General features: G+C 37.9%; 1 protein-coding gene across 4 annotated transcripts in view; it reads left to right on the forward strand.

Moving 5' to 3' along the window:
• GULP1 (GULP PTB domain containing engulfment adaptor 1) overlaps positions 1-22,070 on the forward strand; it is a 146,354-nt gene that overhangs the window by 60,896 nt on the left and 63,388 nt on the right. For all 4 annotated transcript variants that reach the window (XM_053948307.1, XM_053948310.1, XM_053948311.1 and 1 more), the window contains 2 exons: positions 8,578-8,665; positions 20,296-20,357. In XM_053948307.1, coding sequence (XP_053804282.1) covers positions 8,638-8,665; positions 20,296-20,357 — 90 coding nt within the window. In that variant the 5' untranslated portion in view covers positions 8,578-8,637. The remainder of the gene's footprint in view (positions 1-8,577; positions 8,666-20,295; positions 20,358-22,070) is intronic.

Here is a 22,070-nt window from a genome sequence, read left to right on the forward strand (position 1 = left end):
TAAAGGAATGTAATGTGATAAAGCCTAAAACCCAATATAATCTTGTTTTCAAGATACTCCCTCTGAGATTCATTTAGTACAAGTGAGAAAGCAGATATTGCCAATTTTTCTCAATTTTGAAAACTATTGAAATCACTTAATAAAGCCCATCTGATCAGTTTAAGTAAAACTTAATACTGTCCTTGAGGCTAACCAGTTTAAGGAATCTGAATGCATTAATATTAATGAGAAATCTATTTTTTAATAGTAAGGGATTGTGTTCAGTATCACAGATTTTACATCTTTGTGAAGTGAATGACACATTTTAAACTCTTGTTAAGTGAATGTCATTGTTTCAGAGGTATGCAATGTGTTAATAAACTGATTATGATTATGAGAAACTAAATTATCAGAAATTTTTATGGTAGTGATTTTTTTCATCATATAACCTTTAGCCTTGTAACTAAATGCTGGTAGGAATTGTGCTGTAAAGGACAAGAAAGTCAGCATATATAGCCTGCATAGCAGTCTGTATGCTTAGAGTTAATACAGGGTTCTGGTTCTCCTTTGAGGAACAGCTCAAAGGGAGCTGCCCCTTGTGGGACAAGGGACCCCAGATTAAAGTATTTAAAGTATGGACTTTTAAGTCCTGCAGATAAATTAGATTTAAATAATGGAAACATATTGTATGCCTTATTTCCATAAGAGGAGGATCTCTGCTAATTTTGTTTTGATCTTTTTCTTTAAAAAAATACACCTCAAAAAAAACAAAAGCCCAGAAGCTTTTTACAATTAGGAGAAAAAACCCAAACTGACTTCAGAGACTTAGGAAGCCATTTGGAATGTCATAGTTCAGATCCCTTGAGGAAAAGGTGATTACATTTTTCATTTTGCATTTATAATAAATTGGAATGAGCCTGTTGAGAGGACTGTAGCAAAGAAGATATCTAGTGTGTGCTGTACAGGAGTAATGAAAATAGAGGAGCCTGTGTGGAGAGATGAAAGCACCTCTCTTCTCATTCTTCTCTTGCAGGTTGTTCTCTGGTACCTACCCAGAATTTTTTTGGTTGCTTTTGTCTAAAGGGACATCTGGGGTTTTCATTTAAGCTTAATCATCTTTGGAACATCAGTAATCAGCTTATGAGCTTCAATTAAGGTTAATGCACATTGAGGGAAGCACATGAAGTGGTGTTCTGGGACCTGTTGAGCATATGTGCACAATGATATGTCTGATGCACTTTTCAGGATTGGCCAAGTATACTTTGGTAAAGGAGAAAAATTATGTCTTTGGTTAAAATCTTGTGCCTCTATAACAGATCTGCTAAATATGATGAGTTTTTACTCTAAGTGGATCTAAACCTATTTCTGAAATTGATTTTCTTTGTTTGGAGATTTACCTTCAGAATACCTAATGAGTCTTTTGGTCTCTGCCTTTTCTGTCAGCAGCACTTTTTACAATGTGATTATGAAAATGCAATGAATGCAGTAAATGCAACTGGAAAAAATTCAGAAGGTTAACAAAAATTTGCTGCTGTTTTGAGACCTGAAAGTTTCAAATACATTCTCTCCCCCTTAAAGAAAATAAAAGGGAGGCTTTGAAAATCATCTGCCAGTAACTAAATAAATAATAGGTTCTCCAGATTGCTGTAGAGCAATCAGCTCTTCTAGAGGAGAAACAGTGATGCCAGCATGGAAATAACCATACTATGTATCAGGAAATACCTTTATTTGACTGTATCTATCCATTCAAGCAAGGACTGTGTGTGAAATTCTGAGAAATTACTCCTCCTCTGAGTCAAAAGCTCAGGTATCCACTAATCCCTTCCACCAGGACTGGTTTATTTTGAGCTGTTCTGTGTTTACTTGTCTGTGGTAGACCCCAGAACACTCACGAAGCTCCCCAGGTGCTCCATCGTCCATCTGAAAGTACTGGGACAGGCAGAAATCTTGTTCTGACTGCATCCAGCTGATCAAATGGCTAATGGGATGTGAAATGCAGAATACTCTTGTCTGCGAGATGTTTGCCATCTGTCTGTCCTTTGGGAGCAGATGAGCGTGTCTGAGCTCTTTGGGAGAGAGCACACATAAAGCCTTTCTGCTGGCTCTGAGCATCTGACATTTGTAAGTTCTTGTACAATGGAGTAAGAATTAGGCTGACAAGTCTGAAATCCTTCATGTTTGGCTCGCTGGTGCTTGTGGACTGGAGGAAAAAGAAAGCACCTCTCTTATATCTTGTTATGGTTATTTTGTCATAATGAACCAAATAATAGAAAATAGAAATAATAGAACTGGTTTCTGCAGGATGCTCTTGTGTTTGCAATGACTCTTTTTGCTTGGACAGTATAAACTTCAGTTTGTTCAATGAGTCATGTAATCCACTAATATGTATGAGCATAATTAAGCATAATTTAAAAAAAATTATTGTTTACAAGTAGATATGCTGAGAAGTGCAATATTTTTAAAAATTACATTGTTCCTAATGCTTTAAAAGACATCTAGAGAACTATTTTTGTGGAACAAGTACATTTTCTATTTGTCTGGGGGTTTTAAAGGTTGTTCCATTATCAACTTGTCTGAGGATTTATTGGTGTTTGCAACAATTTTAAACACATTTTCTTCGTACTTCTATTTCAATACTGAAGTTTATTCTTGTTTTACTTATTGATGTTGATATTTCTTCTTGCTGTAAAACAAAAGTTAGTGATAACCTTGCCTAAGGAGTTGTTTTTGCTGTCAGCTGTCTTGAGTGATATCCCCTTGTCACCTGTTTACTCATCTTTATTTTCATTTTTTTTTCCTATTGAAAGGAACAGATTATTTTAGGAAATGGAAGAGTAAAAAATCACCTAGAAAAGTTTTGTGAAAACTGCTATGAAATGCATGAGTTTCATATAGATTTTCTGCTTCCTGGCCTCTCTTTGATATTGATATTTATAGTAAAACACTGCTGTCTCCTTGTCCTTGGTTTCTGCGAATACCTTTTGGCAGATCTGCTGTATGAGAAATGCTTTACCTGTAGTCTGAAAGACTTCTTGCTGTGGGATGGAAATCACTTGCCACAACAGTACTAGGCTTGTACTGCTTGAGAGAGGGGAAGAAAAATATGGGGCATGTGTGCCTCTTGTACCTTCCTGGTGGTTTCAGGAGCTTGGGGAGAGCAGGCTGATCTCAGCCAGACCACAGGAGGGTCTTCAGCCTTCAGATGGGGGTGTTCCTGCCATTCCATTCACAGAAGGACAATCAGTATGTTGGAAGGTGAGCTCTTTTCTAGGGCTATGGCTTCCAGCTGTTTTGGTCATTTCTCTCTTCACTCACACCAGGTGAGCCCCAGTGACACCTCTGGGCACTTCACTCACACGATGCCCTGGCTGCAGGCTCGAGGGCCAGCAGAGCTGTTTGGGCTCTGTCCCATTGGGAATTCTGTCATCCCAACAGCAGTGCCTGCTTTGGTGGTGGGAAGAGGGGAATTAGATAGAAGACCAGCTCTTTTCCAGTTTGCCCTGCCCTGTCCTCTGCAAAGTTGAAAAACTGCAAGAAGTAGTTTTGTATTTCTGCAGATTCACCTTCAGGAGGAAAGTATGGCTGCCACTTGGCTCTGGCTAATGAATGTGTTTGAAAATGTGGTGATGAGTAAAACCTTGAAAGTAAAGTTTTCTGGTGACTGAATGTTTTCCTTTATCCTCCATTTGTGCTTCTGTGAATTGTAAAGCGCAGGTGTAGGCTAAGAACTTCAACTGACAGAAAGATTTTCAATTTTGGTGAAGCTCATAGAGCCGTGTCGGTTTTAAGTTATTTTTCCTGCAAGTTTTTGTAGTGCTAAATTCTATTTAAATGCTCTTGTGGTTTACAGGCCTACAGACTGTTCTATTATTGTTTATAAACAAAAAGGGCATATGTGTGTTCATAACCATGATTGAAAGTGCTTGCTGCTGTCCTAGCATGACAGTGCAAGTTTGGGTGTGCACCAAAATAGGTTCATTGATGTGTCATTTCTTCACAACTTTACTGTTTTCATACAAAAGGAAGGCAAAGTGCCTCCTGATGTTAAGATGTTTACTTTGTGTAAAAGAGTAAAAGGTAGAAGTTTGGGTTTGTGTATTACTCAATGCAGTCTTGTATTATCATAATTTTTTTCTGTTATGCCCCATGTTGTATTAGGTCAATATTTTCATGGAGTTTTGGTCTAAGTCAGAAAAATACTTACAAAGCTGTTATTATATTCCAGTTTCTCATCTTTTCTTCAGAAATAACTTTATAAGCCTAAGTTTCATTTCAAGTCAATGAATCACACATTCCTGTGTGCTGCAGCCTTTTCAAAACAGGCTTTAAGACATTTTGTGCTTCATTCTTTAAGGAATGCTACCCAGTGTGCTTTAAAGACTGGGATCTGAGATGGGGAAGAGTCTGGATCTTCATGTCTTCTGAAGCTAAATTTGCCTTTGTAGTGAAACTCTGTGTGTGCAAGGGAAGGGACAGATTGGATTCTATTTTTTATTATAGGGAGTGGATGGGTGCAAGTTGGACTTTTTAGGGAGGTTTTGTTGTAATTATTTGTGGAATGAAAAAGAGGCATAAAATCAAAGACTAAGACCAGGTAACTGTTATAGCCCATGCCATTCAAAGGGACTGACTGGGGAGGAAATCCCAAATAAGTCCTCAGGAATATTTCCAAGAGGAAATAAGAGACAAAGGAGACGAGTTACATTAATGGCTTGTTTTTTTCCCCTTCCTAAGTGTGTTCTCTTGGCTTGTCTGAGACGGCTCTAAATTTAGAAGACACATCAAACCCCAGCCTTCTGAAGGAGCCTGCCGGCGTGTGAAGGCGCCTGTGTGGAAGTTGTTGTGTTGTTTCAGCAGGCAGGGAGGGCTGCAGCCCTTGTGCTGGCAGCTGGAAGTCTGCCACTCCACTTCATTGCTCACTGCCTTTGCTGCATAAGGCAGAGGAGACAGCCACCAACGTGACTGTCAGTGTTAAAAAGTAATTACTCAGTAATCTCAGCTTCAAGTCTTGCCACCCTTGCACTCCTGAGTCCAAAAACCTGCCAGCACCAAGGCCTCTTGTTTCCCCTTGCCCTTCTGCAATTTCCTCCTTGCTGTGACCAGACCCCCCCTTGCTAAAAACCAAGGGGTTAATGACAGTGAAGAAAAAAGGAGATGGTGTTTGCTTTCTCTGTGACTGCTTAAAGTTTGATATGACAGCTTAAACACTCACCTGCCCAGGACATATGCCTGTGTCAGTGCTCAGACTGTGGGTATCATGTCTCCTGCTCAGGGCTTTTGTCTGTCATTGGAATATTTTAGTGTAATAAAATTATTTTCTAAGCATTTTTTCTCTTTTTTTTTTTTTCTTTTTGTTTCTTTTATCTCTGTCCTAAAGGAAATAACCTGATATTACCCAGATTTTCCCTAGTTTGTACCTGTCAGAAGTCTTCACAATTTTTCAGTTAACTGCTTTGTGGAATCCTGTGCAGGTTCTCTATTTCCCAGGAGGGTTTGATTTCTGGACAAAGCTGAAGAAAACTCTTTGGAGTAAGGTGGAGAAACATTCTTTACCTAGGTGTGTCTTCCTGAGTGATGAGTAATGGAATGGCTTGGTCCACATTCCTATTCCCTAATGCCTCTGATTGTTACAACTGCTTTACCCTTGCAGGTCAAGTGGTTTATAGGCAGGACTCTCCCCTTGTCCACAGGGCTCCCTGCACCAGAATGGGATTCTTTGACTTGCCTTCCTTTTAGCTCTTCACAGGCTTTGTACAGACTGGTCTGTTCCAGTGGTTTGGTGTGCTGAGATTTGTCAGAAACTCAATTGTTTTCTGCCAAAAAGCCTGTCTACCTTCCATTACCAGAGAACAGCTTGCTTGCTCCTAAGAGTTTTATTTTTTGTCATTGAAATATTGTGGACAAAGATATTGCAGGATATGTCTAAACATAACTTTGCTTTTCTGATTGAAAACTTCCCAGTGCTGTGTATGACAGTCTGATAACCACCCTTGTGCCCCAAGCCCCACTGAGGAGATTGAAATGAACCTCGTGGTGTTTGGCTTGGTCTTTTTGTTAATAGGAAAGTTTTATGGAGCACTTAATCATCTGCTTTTTCAGCATCTGAGAGATTGATGATGTTGTTCATATCAGAGTTTGAGGGAATTGTAAATGCAGTTACATGTAGCTAATTCTGTTCCCCAATTTAATAACATTTTCTGTGTGAAGTGGAAGTACACTGATTGTTTTGATATTGTTTGCTGCCTAAACCACAGCTGTGTTTTGTTCTACTGATGTTTTGTTGGAATTGAAATTATGAACATAACTTTGGAAATACTGGCCATTTTTAGCTAAGTAGTCAATAAATTTTGGCTTTTATTAGCATAGGTTACTTCAATGGTAATATATCCTTGCTCATGAGGGAGAAACATACACTTAGTTACACTGTGTTTTAAACAAAATACTTGAATGGTGAGCTCTAGAAATGCTCCAGCTGCCCTGTGATGTGCCTGCAAAGTTTCTAATTAGGAGATGCTCTATGCAGTAACCATCTCAAATATGTTCCTTAGCAGTCTCTTGGATGAGACAGGAATACACAAAAAAGAAGGCATTCCAAAAAAGGACATGTTATGATCCCCTCATGGGGGAGAACTAAAGTGTTTGGTCTAGTGCTGTGCAAGACAACTGCCAGAGGTATCTTAGAGGGGAAAGGAAGTTTTTTTTACTCAAAACTGACTGTGGTAATTCACGAGGGTGAACATCCTGAACAAAATTCTGCGACTGCTTACACATCCTAAGTATATCTAACAGGGTTCCTGGGTTAAACCTGTAAGCCAAACACACTTGTAGTTGCCTAAAAAGCTGGAATTCTAATGTTCTTCCTTATTACTCTATGCCAACGGAGCTGGTTGTCCTCACTTACACTGGTGAAAGCCCCACACCGTGCCTGCCCTGCCAGGAGAGCTACTTGAGCATTCTCAGCTTCTGGGGACCTGATGTGTGTTGGAATTCCCCCTCAGGGGTGTTTTTTGGTTTCACTGCCCCCAGTGTACCCCCAGTTTTGTGTGGTGCTGATGACAGTGAGGGCAGGGGATGGCTGTGGGGGTGGGTGAGGCTTCCCCAGCCCTGCTGTTTGAACTGCTGGGCACCAAATGCAGTTCTGGGCTTTGCATCGAAATCATGGCATGGGAACTGCATGGGGAACTCCTGCCTGTGCCTGTTGTGTCGTGCCCTCCCTTCTTAAATGCTCAGTAAAATCTGTAAAACAGTGATCTGGTACCTGTGCTTTAAGGAACAAATGGTTGGGTTTATGTCCAGGGTGCTATGTGAGTTTAAATAAACAGAGATTGCTCCTTCATTCTCACAGGACTGTGTGGTGAAGTCCTGCTGCATCAGTGATTTGTGAAAAATAAAACTGAGGTTTTGTTATTTTGGTTTGTTTTTTTTTTTCCCTAGCTGTAATCTTCCATTTGCTCCAATCCAAAAAATTCAAATATTTACATGGAAATTTGTTTAGAATTGCTTTAATTGGTATTGAACTTACTTGAAGAAGAGGGGTAGGCACCACAAGAATCATTCATGAGCTGCATAAAGTATCTTAAATGAATTTGTCATTTTAATGCTGACATTTGAAATAGTGGCCTAAGTTTTGTTTTTATTCAAAGCAAAAATACAGTTCTAGTTGATTTAAAAAATCATCTGATAGCAAAGTGTTTTTTCTTTTCTTACCATCCCTTTTTTTCTTTTCCTTTGACTGGACTGCTTGGAGAGCAGAGAAAGAGAAACTTTTTGTGATAAAAGAGAACTGGTGAAACTTTTGCTTGGAAGATCTGAACAGAAGGGAAAGTCGTAATGGGAATATCTTTACATGTGTTTGTAAAAGTAAAAGCTCTGTAGTGCAGAATGGGATGGTGTTGAATAGCTTTGGATGTAGTGGATTTTTTTTGGTTTATGTTGGTAAATAATAAAATTCAAAAATAGTACTGTCAATCAGAAATTAAATAAGAATTTAAGAGTGGATCCGTGTTCTTAAGGGAAGAAAATACAGATATTACTGTACAGTCTGAGGAAAATGGAGCAAGGATGTAGCAGCACTGATAGACGGCAATTTTATCAGTATTAAGTCCCTGAGTGAAGAAAAGTCTATATATTGTGATTTTTATTTTTTTTTCCCTAGTGTCAAGCCCATGTGAAGATGAAAGCCTAGCTTGAAATAATCTGACAGCCTAAATGACACAAAACAGGGCAGTGCAAATATGAACTGAGTGTTTTTATGGAGTCTTGTAGTGAGCATTCATTTTAAAGCTTTCTTTCCAACCTGTTTTTGTGTGGTATTTGTCTTCATGTATATGTATAATGCCACCTGCTCTGTGCCTCTGAAATCTTTGGGAGAACAGCTTAAAGGAAACTTAAAATGTCTTTCTATATGAAGCACCACTGGGTGTTTTGAACATAGATCTTCTCAATGCTGAAATTTCTTCCTCAGCAAAGCACATCCTCACTTTCTTAGCATTATTTCAGAATTCTTAAGGTCATTTGCAGTGTCTTTACTATGAAGATAAATAGAACTTCAACAATAATAATGGAATTTTCTGTTTTCTTATGTGTGTTGTTCTGCAGATTAAAGTGGGGAGGAAAACACCGAACTCAGAAGCATCATTGACTGGGTAGATTTTCAACATGAATCGTGCTTTTAGCAGGAAGAAAGGTAGGTAATTTAGCTTATATTTCATGGAGACATAAGTGCCCTGTAAAACTTCTTTGGAATATTAAGAATTATACAAAGAAAAACTTAATCATTGTACTGAATTATGTAGATAAAAATGAGCAGCCTTATGGAAGATGTATGGAGTAAAGCATTCTTGATTGGTACTCACAGAGCTTTCTGCATTCCAATATGAAGTTGAACTTTATATATTTTTTTACTGCAGGATGTGTTTACACACACATATGAATACATAAACATAAAATACACATTCTGGTTTTGTTTTATTTTTTTTTGCCTTCACACACCAAAGGAGGTGCTGGAGGGTTTTAGAACTTCTAAGAGTCAGTGACATTTCTTTATATATATATTTATTGGATTCATATGCTTGGAGGAGCTATTTTTTTTCAAACTGTGTTTAATACACTTGAACTATCTCATGCAGCAGGATATTTTTAGCTGTAAGAAGATATTCTGGATTTGTAGCAATCTGAAATGGCATGCTTTCCAAAAGAATATCAAAGCACTAAATATTCAGAGTTATATATGTTGCTCCTCTGGCTTGCTTAGTCTCTTTTCATTAACTGCTTCTGATTAAACATAAGTCTTTAGAAGAAGCATTAGTGGTGAAGCTTTTTTTACTGACAGCTTTATTGATATTTCCCCTGTTTGTTTGTAAGGTAGAAAATACTCAGTAGGGCTCGTTTCTGTATTTTCCATGTTTTCTTCTGAAGGTCCTCTAGTGTGGCACACAACTGAGATAAAGCCCTTGCATGAATAAGTAGGTGTAGCCTCAGTTAGACTGAGTGTAAATATTTTGCTTATATAGCAAGAATTTCTGCTCTGGTGTCAATATCAAAGCTGGAAATGAAAGGAGTCTGCATACTTAGGCCAACATGAAATGCCAGCATCACTGCATCCTTGTGTGTCCAGTGCATTTGTTTGTTAAACCAGGTGAATCAGAGCAAGAGAAGCAGTCCAGCATATCAGCACGTTATCACTAAAGGAAGATACACTTACAAAGGCTGCAAAATAGGATGAAAGATCTTTTAATACCCTGACAGCAGGAGAAAATAAGCTTAAACCCACAGCATGTGCTCTCCTTAAGCACTGATGTATTTCCTTTTGTAGGTAATTGTAACATTGCTATCAACAGATAGCACCTTTCACGTGCTTGATAGTGTTGCCAGGCTTCTTCCAGGTCATTTAAGGAACCATTTTGTTATTCTTTAATTGTGGATTGATTTATCACAACTGAGAAAAAAGCTGGGGGATTGTAGATTGTTTTGTCTAGGGGACCATGTAATTATTTTCCTTTTTTTTCTTCCTAATAACTTCTGATAATGTTTGAAGCTCAGCCTGTCGTGTTTCAGAAACAGACCAGTTGTGTTTTACTGGATATTTTCTCAGAGTTTGGACTTGAACCCAGAATGCTAAAATGCTTTTCACTATTTCATATTGCCCTTGGCAGTTTCTGCATCTTGCCTTTACAATCAGGTGTGAAGTTGTAACCTCAGTTTCCTGGGATTATTTGAGGGGTCTCAATTAACTTCTCTCTGTTTTAATTTCTTCTTAAGAAATTTCTTACTAATTTCTTACTAAGTACTTGTCTGAATTTTTGGAATTTCATTGTATTCAAAGACATTTGCTGCTATGTTCAGTTAATTTCATGTGTTGTTTTTTTTTTTTTTTACCCCAACAAGAAAAAAGTATCATATAAAAGCTGTCAGGCACAATGAAATGCAATTAGTGTGGGTTCCTAATAATGATTCAGAACCTGAGGAGACAGAGGAATGCAATGCTTTCATCCGTTTATTTTACTCATAGTAACACTTGTGACATTTCCATTCTCATACCCTAGGGGAAAAAAAAAAAAAAAAACAAGTTTCAGTTAAGCAATTGTCAAGAATAAGTGAAAATTGCATCTTTTAAATTACATATTTTTAATGCAAATTGAAGTTCAGAAGAACTTGGCTCTATCAGTGTTCATCCATAATAACTGCATTTAAAATCAATTTCAATTGCTGAACTTCCTTTATAGTATTTGATTTTTCCCCCCAGATCTGATAGATACAGTTATTTCCATTTCTTGATGTGTTATTTGTGGGTTTCCTCTGTCCACAAGAGTGTGGGTAGTTTGAGGCATTAACAGTGTGACTGCTGTGGTTCCCCAGTTCTTGCTAAAGCCAAACCAGTTTCCAGCTGGCTCTGCTGGCAGGGTTTGTGTGAATTACAAGTTTGCACTTCTCTGTTACCTTGAAGCTACAAAAACAATAGCCTGAAATCCATAGGCTTGTGAGGGGAATTTAAACAGATGTAGGTGATACTTGGATATTAGCCAGAGATTATATCTGAATTGGGCAGATTTACAGAATAAACGTTCCCTAATGTTCATTGTGATGATCAGGATGCACAGAGAAAAGGTAGTTGGTCTTGCCAGAGCTCCCATCCTTTTGAACTGGGCACCAGAATGGCTGGGACTGTGCTGCTCTTGCTGATCAGCTCTGTTCTCATTCCATCACCTGATCCCAGCAACAGAATGTTTCTTCTAAATGTTCAGGAAATTATTTAATTTAGAGACATTGGTAGACAAAGCAAGAAAAGAAGCACTAAAAGCAAACTTTCTTTATTTTTCCCCCTATTTCTTCTGTTGGAGGCTGGATAGCAACTTGTGCTTTCACAAAAGAATTGCCATGAAATGTGAGTTGCTGAGACAGAAAGTGAGCTCTTTTTAAAATTAATTCTGATCCTTTACAGGCAAAAGTTTCCTATAGATACGATGTGTGGCATGAGTGTTTATGGAGAGAATCTGTTATGGGAACAGCAGCTTTTCATAAATCAGAGCAGTGCTCTTGAGAGCAAACATCTCTACTTTCAGCATTACTAGAATTTCATTTTGAGGCACAATTTTTTACTGCAGGTATCATATCTGCAGCCAGTACTCAGTGCAAGTTGATTTCTGAAGGTCATGGTTTGGACATGAAATAGCCACTTCATCTGACAAGGTGTGCTGAGTGCTCTGGCCTTAAATTTCCTGGCTTTTGTCTCATCAGAAACGTGAGAGAAAACTATTGTTCCATCTAGAGACATATATAAATAAGCAATGACTGTAATCCAAACCCTCTGAGAGCAAAAGATTGAAACTTTTTGAGTGACACAAAGCTAAAAATGTAGATACACATGTCTACTGAATTACAATGGCTGGAATGGGTGAGGTTGTGCAGGATGCAGAAGTTGAATTTAGTTTTTTCTTTATTGTGCCCCAATGGTCCTCCTTCATCCCATAAAGAATGTCAGCCTTAGTTTTCTTATGACATGCAGCTCAATGTATGAGGAGATCTAAATTTTCTGGATTTCTGTATGATAGTAGGTAATAAGGTGAATTAATTGCTGCCAATTACCAGCTCCTGAGATGTAGATGGTCTTTATAATGCTAAATAGAATATACTGAAGTAATGACCTGTTTTCAATCATAAATTTCAGCAATGATATTTCTGTGAAATGGCTTTTTATGAGTCTGATTTATGAAAGTGTAGACAGGTGTATTTAATGGGCAGGGGCTGACACATAAAAAACTGCAATCAAAGGTTATAGGATGCTCTTTTTATGTGAATGAACTGGCTACAATATGATCTTTATTTTTATTATAAACATATGCTGCATTCCAGAGATGAAAAATATTTTGGTTTATATTTTCTCTCAATAAGACGATAGGTGAAGGGCCAAAAGAATGATGGGGATAAGTGTAGTCCTAAAGTAAGTACTTTTCTTCTGTCAGAATCTATTTCACATCAGTGAAAATGATAGCAAATGGCCTATTGTATGCTGGACTACCACATTAAGGGCAATGATAAAAAAAAATAAAGAGGACATACTCAGTTTCAAAGGAATGTAAGCAGCCAGAGACTCCCCCACTGTGGTCTTCAGATATTCTTGTGATTGCACTTTATCCTTTCATAAAAACATTTACCTTATGGGGAGAAAGGGAAAAAAAACCCCAAAAACCAACAACCCAATAAACCAAACCTAGGTCTAAATCTCCTCTTCTGCCCCTACTGCAAAAAAAGCTGCTGCTTGATGTTTGTAAGATTTCCTTGAACAAAACTTTTTGAGGAGTGAAGGATGGGAGGAAAAGAGGGTGCTTTTTTTGGTATAACAAATATTTCTGTATTCAGCTGGTCTTAACACAAAAGTCATTGAATAGTTTTATAACACCTCCACCAAGTCATATGTATTCCAATTACTGTTCCTTGTCTTTCTAAATGTGGGGTCATGTGGAAAACCAATATTCAGTGGCCAAGTCCCTTTTTTGTATTGATTTGTGACTCTGGTTTTTGAAGTATTATTTGTACTGTTGCTCTCCTTAGGCTGTGGCAGCACCCATTTGAGTGCAGCAGCAAGGAGAGCTGCAGGGTTTCCACCTTCATTTGGCAAGGACCCAGTGGTCTTCTCTTGGTGGGACAGGGCTGTGCTCAGTCTGACACTTTGTGCGTGTTTGTAAACATTTGTATGCAACTGGACACATATTTCTGGTAGTATATTCACATTCTGAAAGCAGAAGCTTCAGCTCTAATTGTTTAGGACAAAAAAAGGTTACAGTATGTCTTCAGAGGAGGCATACAGATGAGGAGTGTACTCTGGAAACCTTCTCTGAAGGATTCTTGGCTCTGTACAGCTGAGCCTGATTTTTCTTTTCTCTCAGGTCCCATAAGAACAGGGGGATGATTTCCTGTTGCTTATTTTATCTGCGTTATCTTCAAAAAGGTGTTGCAGAACTGATCTTATCTCTTGCCTGTAGTAAGGAACATTCTGGGCAGGTTAACAGTGACATTTACAACAATAATTGTTGTTACTTCTCCCAAGCTCAGGAGCTCCTTTCCAGAAGACAGGTATGCTGCTGAACCATAGGCACAGATATTGGCTTTGCAATGGGAACAGCACAGAAGCTTTTTGGCTTATACCCAATTAAAATTGACACAGCCACAGCCTAAATACTTGAGTTACACAGGTACTCTGTGAAATTACTGGATGGGTATCTAGTTAAAGGTAAAATATCTTATCCTGTGTGAAATAAATTAGGGGTGTAACAATCAGACCTTGATAGGAATCACAATGGCTGTTTGATTTCATAAGAATTTGTCCTATAAGGCTGTTTGAAAGTTGCAGAGAACATCCAAAATAGATCACTCAGGAAAACATTGTTTTGTGAAATCAAATCCTTCTGGGACATAAAAGGATGTACCATAGGTACATAAGCAAGAGTAAGCTACAGATATGCATATTTTAGTTGCTCTCAGTGGTTGCTCAAAATCCTTTCTTCTCCTTCCAGTTTGAATTTTAAAGAAAGCTCCACTTAAACTGTTATATCATATTATTTAAGTGTTCTGGAATCAGAAAATGAAAATTCTGTTTTAATTGTTTATTGAGATTGTAATTTATGCTCCTTTTCCTTTGTTTTGACTTATTTACATAATGTTCTTTAACAGCAAGAAATTCTTCAAAATTTTTCTTTTTAAACATTTTTACAAGTTTAATTGATACTCCTCCAAATTTATTTATAGTAATACTGGAATAGTTCACTGAACTTTTTCTACAACAAGACTACAAAATTGAAATATGGAGTTTGGGGTTTGATCTTTACCTATATCTTAGTGAAAACTTGGAAAATGTGATCACTTAAATATGCTATGCCAGTAATCTCTTTTTGACTTCAAATAGATGCTTTTGTCAAAGACAGTGGAGCTCTTGTTGTAACTAGAGAACATATGGGCTAAATAGTTCAGATTTATTTTTATTGTTTTTTTCCCCTTTGGTTTAGGAATATGAACTTGTAAGATTTGCTAATCACTGGTCAGTTGCACTAACACTTTCATCCTATTTTCCTTTATTGTCAAAACTTAAATATTAGCATCCATATCTCAAAAACATATAGTATAAAATGTGTAGGCAATGCAGTGGATGTTACTGTTGAGGGAAATGCAAATACCAGGCTTATTTTCATTTTGTAACGATGCCAACCCAGCATTCTGTGACACTATTTTGCAATTATAGCAATCAGCTGTTTAAAACCATTTACAAGGTCCTAAATATTAGGGAAGGACACAGGCAAAGCATTCTGCCAAGATCACTCTGTTCTAGGAAGATATGGTTCTTTTCTTAGCAAAGAGTAAATATGCATCCAAAGCAGATCTTATGTTTGGGGGGAAAAAAGGAAAAAAATAATAAAAGTGACTATTTTAAAGCTATGTGTATTGATGAGCCTTTTGCTCTATGTGTTTGTAGGGAAGGCTGTGACTCATAATTTAATTTGCTTAGTCCTAGTAGCCTGTTAATAACTCTAATAAATTACTGGTATCAGACACCCAGACTTCACCCAATTGTTGCTCTAGAAGGTGGCTGGAGCAAATGCTGCAGCTGAACAATGCAACAATATGGGCAGATTTGTTTGTTAGTAATATTTTGGTGTTACATTCTGATGAATACTCTGGTGCCAAGCATTAAGTGTCAGGCCTCAGCCAATCCATTCATGTGTTACTTGCAGTGGTCAAGAAGACAGATTCTACCTTGCTGTCTGACCAGCATAGGGGAGGCTTTGTGAGCACCTGCCTGTTTCTACTGCAGTCAGAATAAAGGAAATTGTTTAACAGGGTGACAGTTCTTTTGTGTGCTGTTGTGAAGGTTTTCTTTCTTTACAGAAGAATAGATAATCTAGGAATAATGAAACAGAGAGTACTTGTGTACATACACTGAAGCAAGTGAGCTGTTTGTTCCTGAGGCAGTAATACCTGGATGTATTATGGATCTCTTAGGATGATCTCTTCTTCAGGAGATTCTTACTAAGCTGCTTGTCACAAAAAATATTTTTGTCATACCAAGTTTTGTAAAACAGGAAGAAAAGACAGTTCCAAGATTTCTTCTGTTAGCAATAAAAGCATTCATCAATGGGAGAAGATATTAATCCAGTAAAGAATAAAGGCTTTATTTCCCACCTTTTAGAAATTACTGTGTTTTCATTGTGGCACTGAAAAAGTGAAAATCAGAGTCCTTCTCTGTTCATTCTCTGTATAAAATGAATGGCCACTAGGTCTAATATGCTTTGGTAAACGCTTTAGAAACATTAATTAATAAATGTTACTAAATGTTGATGAATTAATAATGACAGTGGGCTTTAGGGAGGCAGCTAACTAAAGCTGCACTGTGAAAATGCCATTTTACAATCTCTTAGGGCAGTAACATGCAGAGAAATTAATCTCAAAGGGAGAACAATTTCTTGGCATTGCTAGCACTTTCTTTTTTGGTAAATAAATGGTCAGCTGTGCTGTTACCTAACCTGATGCCATCCTGCCCTGAGTGCAGCCCAGTTGTTCAGGGCCCTTGCCCAAGTCCCTGAGTCGATTACCTTGGTGTGTGATTTGTCAGCACACGTTTGTCCCTCCACCCTGGCTCACATCCAGGACCCAGCACTTTGGAAAGAAACCTCCCCTTTTTAATGGTAAGGGGCTGGCATAGGTCAGGTAGGTGAGAAAAGAGAGAAGGCTCAATTCTGAGCAGCATTACCCCTGTGCCCATGGAAGTGCCCAGCTCCCACCTCCACCCTTGCAATTCAGTCTGTCAGACCCTTGGGTCTCCCAGTGTTAACTTGAAGCAGTTTTCTCTCAGCAGACTGGTGTGTTTTGGCAGGGAACAAAACCTGAGAAGCTCTCACCCAAGTCAAATTCCCTTTAAGAACTGGACAGTGCTGCTGCTGCAGGGGCTCTCTGTGCCTGTGCTACACGCTGAGCACGCTGTGCACATGCTGAGGTTGTGGAGAGGCTCCACACAGGATTGCCATTCCTGGTTAATCAGGGCTGTGGTTTACCCCATGCACTTGAAATCACAGTGGTGACCCTTTTCCACACCTCTTGTTCCACTCAGTGCCAGTGAGTGTGGCAAAGCCACCACATACTCAGAATTTCACCTACCTACCAATAAAATCTAAGTGTAGGTTTTATTGGACTCTGAACGGCTCAAACTCAAAATTGTCAAAACTTCATAATTCTCAAAAAACAACTGAGCACTTTTTAAACTTTAATATAAACTCTAAGGAAGCCTGAATTAAGAACTTCAGACAAGATCTAAAATAACTGTGGTTTTCACCCAGTGTAACAGCTTGAGTCCTTTCACTCTTTCTTACTGTTAACATTAGAGGCAGGTTGTCAGGTTTGGTTTTATCTGGGCTTTCAGAGCTTTCTTTAAGACCTACTGTTTTATTTAGCTGGGAAGTGTCTAGAACTCTTTTCTGTGTAACTAATAAAATAATAATATGAACTATGATTTTCATTGTAGGGTTTCATATTTTGCTTGTTGCTTCAGAATGAATAATTAAGTTTTAAGCTGTGAAAACTCTTAAAAATTAAATAAGGTGAGGGATCATGCAAACCACAAGCCATATCTACATCAGATATTTGACCAATACTTCTTTTATTGGTTTTCTTTTTTCCTGTTTTTTGTGGTTTATTGCATGCAAAATGTCTGAAATGTGGTCTTTCTCAGCTGTGAAAGCAAATTAATTCTAAGGAGTATTTCAAGCAGCTGCTGAGGGTGGTATAAGTCCATAATCAGACCTTGGAATTCGGAAGGAGATGCTGGTAAAAAAACTACATAATAGCTTGCATTATTTTTTGCAAGTCTTTGCTATCAGCTTGAGTTTTGCCTTGCATTAATTTAGTTTAGCATTAAGAGCTCTTTCCAAAATATCGCCACTCTGCAATGATTACTTGCCTCTAAGAAATGGACTTCCATTGTCAGAGGAAATCTTCAGTAGCCGTGTCACAGTGCCTGTGGATCTACATCTGAATGTTGGACTATTTTAACCAGGCACAAGATGCCTGGAACCGGGTGTCTTTTGGTACCTCGCTATGTTACTGGTTTCATTTTGAGCTGAGAGCACCTGTCCATATTTCCTCATCTTCTTCCCAGTTAGGGGTAGCAACAGTTACAGCAACACTTGCCTAGCAGTGTTATTCCTTGCTGGAATCTCTGTCCCATTACTGTTGGTAGGCAACTTGATGATTTCATAGAAACATTTTAAGTAAAGCTTTGTACATTATAATAAAATTGGAAAGATTATTTTGTACTGAATTAAGACTGGCATTTCACACTTGATTCCCAAACTAAATAACAGTTTTTTTCAGATTTGAATTTGCCCTGATGGGTAGAAGGGAGGAAGAAACATTTGCAAGGAATAGTTAGTTATGATGGTACATGTCTAGCCACTTGTCTGCTTGTAAAATTTGCTTTTAAACCTAGAGCTCTGTCCCTTGTTTGTGGTGGTACTAGGCATAAAATGAGTGGAGAACTGTTGCAATTTCCTTAAGAGGGTCAGTGCTCTATTTTTACTAGATTTTTCCTTTATATGTTATTGTAAAATGCAGGCGAACCCAGTGGAAAAAAATGATGTCCAACTCCAGTTCAGAAAGCTGAATGATTTCTTTATTATAACTATGCTATAATACATTAATCTACTATTTAAAGGAAGAGACTAAAACTACATACCTACTTGTTCTAACTACCATATCTAACTAACTCGCCACTCATGACCCTGTTCTCTAGAGTCCAGACACAGGTGGGTGGGATTGGCCATCAGGCTCAAACAATCCTCACCAGAATCCAGTCAAGCAATCACCCCCAGTAAACAATTCTCCAAACACATTCTACATAAGGAGCAGAAATAGAAATGGTTTTCTCTTTCTTTCTCTCTGTGCACCTCTATGAAAAATCCTGTGAGAGAGAAATGTGCTTGCTGCAATATGTATAGATTTTCCTTCAGTGTATAAATATGACTGTATCCCTAGTGCAGCTAGTAAACAGTAGTGAGAAGGAACACTAGGTAAATGAACCCTTGGTATTAGCAGTGTGACTGCACCTGCAGGAGCTGAAATTGGCCATGTGCAGGTGTTCATGGGGCAGGCTGGGGCAGTGAGCAGTCCTGTCCTGAGTGCCAGCTGCCCCTGCCTGGCCTTACCAGGGAAACCAGTGACCAGCTGCTTGGCTTCAGCTTATCTCCTGGCCTGACAGGCTTTATTCTACCTGGCCTAACTCACAAATTCACTGGGATGGTTCTTTTGCACTTTCAGATAACATCAGCCTTTGATATTACGTTAGAGATCAGGTTTCATGTGTTAAAATATTCTGGGAAATGATTTCTTGGTTCTGGCAGTCCAATCACAAGCCATGGTTAAAAGGAAGAGCCACTTAAATCTTCCTCCTGGGTACTGCTGAATGGACAAATCATTCTTCCTTAATTAAGAAGTGATAATATCACTCTTCAGCAATGGAGCTGAACATTGCTGCCATCTAGAATAAAATTTGCTAGGGGGAAAAAAGAATTCTCCCAGCTTTGTAGTTCTGATCCTGTTACTGTGGTGACTGGTGCATATCTTGTTTGATGGTGAATATATTGTTTGATGGTTTTCTTGCTTTTGCATGATCTCTAATATTTAATTATTGCTTTAGTGTCAATCTATGTCACAGCTTTTGCTCTTTAACAGTTTGAAGTGAAATGAATTTTATTGTCCTTAAGTGTAACTAACAAAAAAGTTAGTAATTACTGTGACTGCAACTCCCCATAAAGGCAAATGGAATTGTGAATATCCAAGGGTAGAATTCTGCTTTAAGCTGTTATTCTGTTACTTAAGTCAGTAAAGTTCCAGATTTGTAATTTTAATTGATGCTCATTTAAACCAGCATAGTCTCAAGTTAGAAAATTCTACTAGACGTTAAATATATGTCATATAAAACATTAATTAGAGTTACAGATTCTCCCAAATGTATGGTAATGCAAATTTGCATTTTTGAACATTTTTCTTTTCTTGAAAATGAGAAATGAGAAAACCTTGAAAATCTGTTTCTAAGATTGTAATAAAAAGAAGCTTTATCTTAACATTTGGAATTCCGTCTTAAATTGTGTAGAACATTCAAAAAGGCCATTAAGATACGAGGAAAAGATGTATTTGACAAATTACAGAATTATGTCCATGCAGCAGGAAAAGTAAGAGAATAAAACAGTCTTGTAATGGGAAAGTTAAAGGATGAATATGCAAATTTGTTTAGCATACATATGGGAAAATTACAGATGATCTGAACTTATAAATCAGATCTAAAACTTCTGAATCTGATGCTCATTCTTTTTCTTTTATAAGGATTAGGGCTTTCTTCTGTCAGTTACAGCTTGAATAATTTTGTTTGTCCCTTTAATGTCTTGATAATTCATCAGAAAAAGCACAATTCATTCAAAAAAGCATCATTAGATGCACAAGATGCAGTCAGTGCTTTAAACAGCAGGATGCAGGAAATTCTGACCTGAGGCAGAACCAGCAGACAGCCTCAGACCAATTAATACATTTGGGGGGAGGAGTTGCAGTTCTTATGGAAAACCAAGTTTAAAATAGGAAGCATGCCCAGCATAAAGAAGCAGGTTCTCTATTCTAAGTGTTTGGGAAGGTGTGAGATATTTCCCTCCAGCCCCTCTAACTACTTCAGACAGCTAATTTTTTGAGTAAAGAGGATAATTGTTGAACTTTTCCACAGAGATACTATTATACTTAACAATTGAATAACATATTCAGTGCTTCTTTTATTTTGCTTTTCTGTAGACAAAACATGGATGCACACTCCTGAAGCCTTATCAAAGCACTATATTCCCTATAATGCAAAGGTAAGAAAATATGAAGTTATTTTCTCCTCGTACCTTTAGAACATAGCACATTCTATCATGTTTTTAACTTGAAAATTGCAGACACACAGATTTGCCAGATGAAATAATGAAGACATACTTAGCAAATGTCTGTTTTGCAGGCTAAAATGTTCTGTTTTTAATGGGCAGTTGATTCTTGTTCCGAGCTATGGTTTACTAGAAAGCAAGCCAGTGTTCCTTCTCTGCTTGATGTTGCTTTTCTAAATGGGTGGAAGTCTGGAGTGCAAAGGAATTTAACATCAGGCTGCATGCTTAGAATATTATTAAAATTAATGGCACAAACTTCTTTTGAACAATATCAAAGGCAATGAGTGACAGCCCTTTCTGCTGGATATATTGAAATGTCAAATACTCAGGAAATGTGGTCGAACAATAATGGCATTTTTGCACAGTAAGGCCAGAAGTCTTACTTTTATTTCCTTATCCCAATTACAGTGAGATAAGTTTATATAAGTAATGGTTGAATTTACCTAATGCCATCCCTTGACAGGATATGCATCTCACCTAAACACCTTAGAACCTAAAGGTTCATAAATACTTCCCTAAATACCAGCTTGGAAGATAGCTTGCTAAAAGGAGGAAAGAATATGCAGCCATCAGCGTAACTCAGAGTAAACTGAGTAATCTGCAATTATTTGCTCAAACTGAGAGTATAATTCAATAAAATTCTATTGTGGGCTGTTCTGGATGATGTTCTCATATGATTGGTGTTTCTTAATATAAAAACCTTTCTTAAAATAGTCTTAATAAAAAAATCAATGTGAAAATTCCTAGTATAATTTTTTTTAATCTGTATGTGTATCTATATAAAAATATTTATTTCATGGGCTAGGACTCAGGTTTCTACATGAGTGTTCCCTGCTTTTTTATTTGCAAATTTCTTTTGCTTAGCATTGCCACAGAGTGAACAAGAGATTGTAGTGGGAATTGGAGTCTCGTTCTCACAGTCGCCAGGTTTTGAATGTGTTTTTGTTCTGTGTGTTTTCCAACTGGATTCTTGTCCAAAGGCTGTATTACCATTTAACTGAATAGCCTTGCCAGACACCTTGGCTTTACATTGCACTTCTTGAGAGGGAGGATTACTTGCTGTGGTGACTGTGCCATCTGCTTTAAGAGCAAGCTGAAGCCGTGAGTTTTTTCCAAGCACTGAACAAGGTCTGTTAATTTCTGGTCTTTGAGAGAAAAAAAGAAACCTCTCTCATCTTCCATGTTTCATTGTCTTGCCTAAGAGCAGATCTGGTGAGTAGGTGTCAGTGCAGCTGTGCAGAAAAAGAATTAGAATAAAGAGGATGGTGCTAAGATGGTGGTAACTGTAGAAACAGCAGCATCAGCAGCTTCTGGAGCAGAAGAAAAGAATGAAGAATTCCAATCTAAAGGATTGGAAGCCTGCTCTCAGCCTGGTTAGGAAGACTCTTGGTCCAAAATGTCTTTCCACTTATTTAGGCTGATGTGTGCCTAAGTGTCCTCTCCAGTTCTGCTCCTGTTTGTTGTTTTTTCCAGGGCCGCCTCCACCTTTGTGGTGGCCTCCAAGGTCTGCCAGAACACTTGTAGGAAACTGAAATTTTAATGCCACATATGTTGGGGTTTGGTTTTGTTTTATTTATTGCTTTTTTAAGAAAGTTAACCCATTTTTTCATTTGGATCACAGTAGAAAATTCTTATTTAGAACTATCA

Source organism: Vidua chalybeata, chromosome 7 (genome assembly GCF_026979565.1).
Source record: "Vidua chalybeata isolate OUT-0048 chromosome 7, bVidCha1 merged haplotype, whole genome shotgun sequence".
Classification (NCBI taxonomy): domain Eukaryota; kingdom Metazoa; phylum Chordata; class Aves; order Passeriformes; family Viduidae; genus Vidua; species Vidua chalybeata.